The 8,678-nt window shown below is 37.8% G+C and overlaps 1 protein-coding gene across 4 annotated transcripts in view; it reads right to left on the bottom strand.

Annotated features, from left to right (window-relative positions):
- Positions 1 to 1,242: 1,242 nt before the first annotated feature.
- rab11fip4 (RAB11 family interacting protein 4) overlaps positions 1,243 to 8,678 on the bottom strand; it is a 254,293-nt gene continuing 246,857 nt past the window's right edge. For all 4 annotated transcript variants that reach the window (XM_062971001.1, XM_008114380.3, XM_062971002.1 and 1 more), the window contains one exon: positions 1,243 to 8,616. In XM_062971001.1, coding sequence (XP_062827071.1) covers positions 8,500 to 8,616 — 117 coding nt within the window. In that variant the 3' untranslated portion in view covers positions 1,243 to 8,499. The remainder of the gene's footprint in view (positions 8,617 to 8,678) is intronic.

Here is an 8,678-nt window from a genome sequence, read left to right as displayed (position 1 = left end):
CTCCTAACTTCTAATATTTATCAGCAACCATTTAATTTTCAAAGCCAAATAGTCCACAGGTCCAGGATTATCTAATACTTGACACTTACCTCCCCAGGGTTATCAGTTTTTTTCAGAATCTTCCATTGCCTTTTTTGGGAGCTGTCATCCAAAACAGAATGGAACAATTCTGTTTTCTATACAATTGGGAACCATTGTGACTATTTGGTGTCATTCTCAGAAGGGACCTCAGTGGAGGAAACTGATCACTTATCTCTAAGGCAAGACAATAAGGCAATCAACAGATCTCATATGTGTGAGAAAATGGTTCACAGACTGGGAGGTGAAACAGGCACGTGTCATTACTTGTGAGGCAACTGCCCTCACAACTTTGAATTTCCACTTCAGACAAAAATACTGAACTGGATCAGGTGTCATAGCCATGATATCATGGCTATGTGTTTGATGTAACATCACAGCTTCGCAAACACACACATTTTGCACATGTGCTTGTGTATGTATCTGTATGTCTGTGTATAGACACAGACACACAAATGCATCTCTAACATTTCCGTAAGAGACTGAAAACATTGCATTGTGACCATGGCCCGGTTTATGCTTTTGGATTACGTGATTAATTGGAAATGTATTGTTTTAAATGTTTTTATTGTTGTTAATGTATTTTACAATCTTCTTTTAATGTCTATTTGAACTGTACACTGTTTTTTAAGACATCGAATAGTTGCCTATGCGTAATGCCACCTTGAGTCCCCTTTGGGGTTGAGAAAGGCAGGATAGAAATGTCATAAACAAACAAACAAATAAATAGCATTTTAGCTACTCATTGTTCTGTTATTGTTGACTGTGCAGTGATAATACGAACAGGAATTTCTCTGAGAGATTAGATCCACGGTGGGTCATCTCTGCAAGTTCAGTGGCCAGTTTTGGCCTCCCGGATCATACTAAAGGCTGCTCCCACTTGCTGGTATGGTGAGCATTTCAATAAAAAAATAATCTTTTACAATTGTAACTACCCATAGTAGTTAACTATGTCTTAGGATGCCAGAACAAGAACAGTAACTAGTGACTTTACAAATTCAGTTCCAAGTTCTTGGCTACCTTCAAACTGCTGGATGGGCAGCAGACCGTGGATGGGAGAACCAATTCAAAACACACAATGTAGTTAAAAAATTCAACTTCTATTCACCTGAACTGAAAAAGTAGCTAATTTCCTCATAAAAGTGAACAGACTGCATACGTTGGTTAGGGTAAGCCATCACTTTAATTTGTTCCAGATTCTAAAAGTGGACAAAATAGATGCAACTTATTATAAATAACAACAAACCAGGAAAGATCACAGCTGTGTGTGTGTCTGTGTGTGTATAAGAGAAAGAGACAAGTCAGACAAGACAGCTTTTACAAAAAGACATACAGATAGAGATATAATTACTCCATCCATTCAACACAACAATTCTGAAAGAAGACAAATAAACTACTTATTCAGAAACTTGCTAAATACTCAGGACAAGAAGTAGTTCTTCTAAGAAAGCAAGAAAGAAAAGTACTGTACAAACATGAATAGATTTTTCTTTTTCTTTTTACATCCTATTGAGGCACATTAATACAAACTCAGTTCTGTTTTATATATACAGATTTACAGTATATTTTTGGGGCTGGGGAGGGAAGGCAATGCCAGAACAAAGAAGAGTAAACAAATAAATGACCTTCAAAATATATAAAAATTTGTGGCAAATAGGTGGAAAAATGGAATCTGTACATAGTCAAGTTGAAGGCACAAATACTAAAACTATAATCATGCAAATCAATTTTTTAAAAACCCAACACTTACTCATAGGTACAATTGGTGCAAAAAAGCAAAACTAATGGCTCCCACATTATACATTTACAGCAATTCTCAGTATATTTCAGTACTGAAATATACAAGAAGCTCAATGTATGCCTTGCCTTGTAGCATAGATTGAAGCGGCTATTTTATCCTCTCCTGCTCACTTCAAAAGACCAAAGTGATAATTTTACATGGTGGGATTGAGCAATGATGAAGCAGAGTATTCTGATGGGGAAAGGTTGCAAAATTCTCCCATTGTCCCTGCTATGGCTGTGTTGGTTTAAATGTATGGTTGCTTGAATCATTCTTCTCCCAATTCTTGTTCATGTCTTTGCCAGAACCCAAGTGAAAAAGGTGGCACCTTGTGCTCATTTGGATTGATGACTTCTTTCACAGCAGTGTCAACATTTAAAATGCTTATTACCAAATCTTTGTTGGTCTTTACTCCTTCTAAACATTTGTTCTGTGTCCTGCAACTGATACAAATGTTGGCTTTTGGCTGCCCAGTTTCCGACAAGTAATTAAAATCTAAAATTCACATTTTGAATTTTGCCCAAATGAGCCACTCATACCTAACATTTGTGTTATATTTGTCATTTTTATATATATACACTTTCTAAATACTAGTGAAATGCATTTAAATCTGCATCACTGTAGACAGAGAAATCATAATGGACTTGGTTTTGCCTATTTCCCTGTTGAGATGAATATTGTTCCCTGAGGTTCTCTCCCATTTTACATGATTCATATAGAAATAGCTGCTATACTCCTATATTTCATTGTTTCAGGCACCATAGATCCAAAGTGTTCCTTTTTAAACTACCCTATTGCCTCCTTAACATTCATGTCAAACCAGAATCTGTCAGCTGATGGTTTTAACTTCATTTGCTCCACTTTTTACTTCAAACTTCATAGTAGTGGCATCCAGCCACTGGTCCTTCGGGTGTTTTAGATGTCAACTCCCAGAATTCACAAGGATTGGACAAGATGACCAGGATTTCTGGGACTTGAAGTCTCAAATTCCTGGCGGAGCAAAGGGTAGACAATAGACACCACAGCTTTAAAGTAGCCATACAAGGTGCTGAATCCTTTCCCCAAATAAGGTCAGGACCTTGGACAGCCCCTCTGAAATATGCAAGCCACCAGATCTTGCAAAATGAAAAACTTAATTGAGTCCATCATTAATTGATCACTTTTTTTCACTACTTGATACCTATAAATGCATTTGTGGACCTGGACCAAAAAGTCACCATGTATGTGTAAGAATGAAGAGTATGAAGTTGCCCTGGATGATTTTCATTCAAGCAAGTGCATTAATACTTTGATAAAGTGATGGAAAATAATTATACTGAGAAAATATATATACCCATATATATATACTGTCAGGGTTTTGTTTTCTCCCTCTTGTCCTTCCCCTCCATTTTTGTAACAGCAGGAACAGAAAAAAAATATTATTTCCAAATAAGGATACTGCATTTCCTGCTGAAGTTTATATGTGAATTATATTGAGATCGTCATTGTGGACTGGTTTACAAATCCAAATGAATTGATAATACCTTTTGCCACTATCCTGCTTCAGGTGGTTCATGTGATATATCAGAAAGGAGGATTTGATGACACTCATGTGACAAAAAATTAGCATCCTCCGATGTGCTATTTTCAAATAACAGAGGAATTACAAACTCATGTAATTTCCTTACTTCACTATGACATTGTTAATATAACCAGACTGGTGGTAAAAATAATTTTCAAGAATTTTGCCAATTCAACACAATCTGAAGCAAGATAACAGAACCATCCAAAAAACCAAGTTGGGTGGTATTTGATGGATACTCAGCCAACAGCAAAAATCCTACCTAAGGCAACTTTGTGAATAAAGACACACACATATGTGCTATACTCTCCAATAGATTGGCCTCATGCTAAAGGGCTGGGACAGCCTTATTACATCTCCTGCTTCAATCCACCTCATCCAACAATTTATCTACACTGCTTTTAAAAATGGCTAGTTTATGAAAGCACCTAGATGACTACAATTCCCTTTCTGCTAGAAAAGTAAATAAGCCTCAGTATTTTGGCTGTCATTTTGACTGATGTTTCCCTTTGTCTTGACCATGCTAGGCACAGATATGGATTTCTCACTATTATGACACTAAGTAACATTTCATGAACTTGATTCGCAGAGCAATCCTATGTATATTTAAAAGAATCACATTTCTCTCAGTTGAGTATATATAGAACCATAGCCACGGTATTAAATAGATCACCTCTCAGTCTTTTCTTCTAGCTAAGAACTTGACTTCATTTGGTCTTTGTTCACATATATTAGCAAATTTCAAAATATTCTTAGCAAATTCCTCCACACAGATAATGTTCTTGTCTAAACATTGTATCTCTGTACTGCATGGCACATACTATACACCTGATGACTTCCACCCATTGGTGATCCTAGTCCTTGACTTGGAAATTATATTTGGGGGGAGCAAAGGGAGGTGTAGCTTGCAGAAATCTGAAATTAGACCAGATATTGCTACTATTTTTTCAAAATGGCAGCCTCAAGACTAAGGCACATATCTAAAGACGACAGTTGGTCACTAGGCATATTGTCCATCTTTGTATGCAACATCTCTAGCAACTATAAATTAAGCCAAAGGCATTGGCACATTACTTATGAAGGCCCATTTATTGATGACTGTAAATAAAGTTCTTGGTCTGAGGGACTCAAAGAATTCATCACCCAGCATTTTCTAGTGATCAGAGGAGCTCTAACCCAATGTTGTCATCTTCAAATGTTTTGGACTACTACTCCCATGTCCCCTGTGGGCTTACAAGAGGGGAATGTTGGGAGTTGTAGTTGAGCATTTCAAAGAGTGCTAAGCAGTAGCAAGTTGCTCTAACCTAAGGCTATGCACAACACTTGCTAACCCAAACTATTTTAAATCTTTCTCCCCACTACCTTAGAAACCATGCCACAGTCCTCCAAGACCGGTTAACTCTTGTGCTTAACACATTCTCCCTTCAGTTTCTCCCGATTCCTTGTCGCCTGCTTACCCTCTTCACTCCCTTCTCTGAACTTTCAACTTCTCTGAACTTTTCAAATTTCAACATGCCCAGTTCTTTCAGCTTATAAAGAACACATCTCATATTGTTAAAACTGTCATCAAATCAAACATTGAGATTCATCCTACCTCCAACCCTGTAAACTCAGTCAATACAATCACCAACTAAAGTCAAATCACTTGAAAAGTTGGGAGTATCTATATTCACCTTTCCCAAAGAGAGTCATGAAGTGTTAGAACAAGTTGTCCATGGAATGGAAAGCAAAAATAATCCAGAAACATGACTTCATGCACTCCAGAATGTTAACTGAGACAAACAGGTGACCGGTCAAAAGCCAACATAAACAGTTAACACTTAGGCCTAAAATACAGTTGTTAGTCCCAATAACGTACACCCATTAAATCAATAAGAGCTTGGAAATTTACACTGATGTAACTTTCATTGATTCAGTGAGTCTATTCAGCACTAACAACTGAATCTAGGCATTTCAGTTAAACAGTTTTTGTTGTTATAACAAGAGAAGGATAAAGGTAGGATGAGAAAGAATTCTAGTACATGTTAGTGATTTCTGTGAATCTCCTGAACATCCTTGGAAAAGTGCTGGGAAGGAACATCCCTGACTCTGATTAAAAGTGAGTGTGAGACCATGGATTCAATGTCATCAATTGCAAATGTAGATATAGAGTTGCTAGAAAACTAAGTTTAGAAAACATTAGCAATCTTATGGTATTCAGTCATTCACACTAAAAAGCACCCCTGCTTATCCTAAACTCTATTTACTTCTTACTTCTGTTTACCTGTGCTTTGGCCTACAATTCCCAGAAATCCCAGCCAGTTTACCGGCTGTTAGAGATTTTCTGGGTGCTGAAGGCCAAAACATCTAGTTACCCATGGGTTGAGAACCACTGATTTAGACAAAGAGGGGATTCAAGAAGAGGGGATCCATTTCTCCCAGGGGATCCCCGCCCCCAATGTTGGTAAATAACCAAGAAAAAAAATATTTGTCAATCTATAGTCAATAACAAGATATTTACTGGAATATCTAGAATCACCTTATACAAATCCCTATTTTTTTTTTTAAAAAAAAACATTGTTTAAGGGCTTAAAATTAATACTGAGTCAATTTTTATTTATTTTTGTAGCTACAGTTCCTAGACTTAGAATAATTTATACACATCAAATTTAGTGCCTGTTTAAAAACAAGATATGTTTTAACTTAGTACTGTAAGTTTACAATCACTTGGGAATAGGGGGAGAATACAACATGTTTTCATAGAGACAGGAATTCTTCAAGCTGTATAGCTGTTTTACACATTATGGCATTTTCTGCATGTGAACCGCAAATAGGGAATGGCACAAAACCTGTTTGGGATAACCAGTCTTTCTCTCTTACACACACTAAACAGACATATATGTGCCCGGTTGTCACATGCAACAATACACATGCAACTTTCAATGCCATTTCCTACATAGAAAGCAATTCCACGCAGAAAGTCGGGTGTGTGTGAAGCAGCTTTTAATTGAAGAAGCGGTTGCGGATTCATTCTTGCCTAGTGATTTCTTTGCTATAGTGAGCTTGCCTGCTATATTTGACAACTTAAACAAATATGAGCAGGTTAAAAAGCAGTGGTTTAAAAACAGTGGAAAAGAAAACATAGAAGGAGCTAGGGTGACTCGGTGAATACTTTCAGATAGTAGTTGTGACTTTAGATGGGAAGCTACTTTTCTGCAACTACAGAGAGAGCTTTGGAAGGTTTCTTTTTGAAGTCCAAAAATGCAGTGTTTCCAAGCTCTGCTAAAGATTACTATTGGGTCACCAAATTTTTCCAGACTGATTGCCTACACTTGCAACCAATTCTCATATCTTGCTGTGATTTTCATTAAAAAAAATTGAGCTATTGTGTTGAATAAATAATGTGGAGTGTAAATAAACCTTTCTTCCAAAACTTCAGTGAAGAATTTTAAAATGTTGCTCTTAAATAAAGCACAGAACTGAGTTTAGCCCCAGGTCCCTGGAAAACTCATTAAGGCAAACATCTGTACAATTGTTATTTTTCTTAATTACTGGATTGATAACAAATGCAAAACGGGTCGCAAACCAGTGGAGGAACTTCTTCTGAGCACTGAGATGGAATGCTACAATCCTGTCAGCAAAATTTTCAAAAACCGAAGCCTCAGCTTGTTGATTTCCACTTGTGGAGAAGGAGGTACAGGACTTCTAGTGTGCAGCTTTTAAGAGGGCATTCCAGCAGCCCTCTGTGAAGGTTCTACATGGTTGCCAAGGTTGTGACAGTACAGTGAGCACTGCGTAGTCAAAGTCAGACTGCATTTCACACGTTGCGCAGTTCAAAGCCCAATCTATGTCAACATAGTCTTTCCTCATCCTGATGCCTCCCAGATGTGCTGAACTCTCTTATCCAGAATCCACCATCCAGCCTACAAGTCCCCATTGGCCACAGTGGTTTTGCATTCTACGACCTGAATTCTAGCTGATGGATTCCAACAGTTAGTGGGACAACATATCTGGAAGGCACCAGGCTGGGGAAGGCTGTTCTAATCATATCACTTTCAGGGCAGCTGAAAAACATACAGCCTAGAAAGATATGTCACAAACAGCTGTGCAGCTCACAAGTATGGTAGAATGTTTGCAAACTGGTAATTAAACGTGCCTTTACACTCAGTGTAAAAGTTTTGTGGCCACTTAATCTCTTTTCACACTACACAATTATAGCACTATGATTCCACTTAAGTGCCGTGGCTGCATCCTGTGGAATCCTGGGAGGTTTTTTGTTTGGTTAGTGATGCCAAAGGAGCTCCCAGGTTGAGGACTCTAAAAGGTCCTTTCTTAAAATACTCTAAGATATTGTCATAGCAGTTAAGGAGGCACCAAAGCACTACAACTGCATGGTGTGATAATAATCTGGTATACTAGATATTTTAACAACACTTTTTACGGAAAGAAAGCAAAGGCATTTTTAAAAAACAAAACAATTTATCCAGATCTGTATTTTCCCCCTTCTGTGTCATACATATAGTCATTCTGAAGAAACAGGTATAACTGATTTTCCTGCTTCAGCAGCAGATTCCAGGAAAACAGAAACAAAAACACCCCAAAATCAACATACCCAGCACCAGGGATTGAACCTGGATGTGGCAACTCATCTGAGAAGATGAGAATCGCTGCTGATAAAGAGATGAACTTCAGCATGGTTTGTGGGGGAGAAGAGGAGAATTGGCACTAAATATGTATCCATTGTCTTTTATCCTTGCATCTCTAGAGGTAGTGTCATATTTTGTCCAGTATCTAAAACAGTGCAAATCCAATTACATAGATATGTCATCAACATCCTGTAACAGTCTTTCCCTACCCCATCACAACACCTCCAAGTGGTGAAAGTGCATGAAACTTGACCTAGCCAAAATATGATTAACAGACAAAATGTGACAAACATCATATAAACATGCCCTGTGCGTCCACACAAGGTTTTCTTTTTTCTATATATAATATATATATATTTATAGGTTCATTTACAGTAGCAGAGTGATATTTGGGTCCCATGGCATCTCATCAGGTATGCAAATCTCTGCTGGTTTCCCTTTCTGACTCTAGATCTTCAGTTTTTGATCTCCAGGATGGATGGGTTGTGGTCAAGAATGGCTAGGATGATCTTGTCCATGTACTGGCGGAGTCTGTAGTTGATCTCCTCCTGTTCTTTAAGGGCTTCCATGAGCTGGAATAAGGAAAAGAGGAGGCCTACATTAAAAGGTGGTCAAACCACTCCAGGTTACTAAA

The sequence above is a fragment of the Anolis carolinensis genome, chromosome 2 (genome assembly GCF_035594765.1).
Source record: "Anolis carolinensis isolate JA03-04 chromosome 2, rAnoCar3.1.pri, whole genome shotgun sequence".
NCBI classification, from domain to species: Eukaryota; Metazoa; Chordata; class Lepidosauria; order Squamata; family Dactyloidae; genus Anolis; species Anolis carolinensis.
The sequence above is the reverse complement of the archived record's forward strand: the minus strand, read 5'-3'. Positions and strand labels throughout refer to the sequence as shown.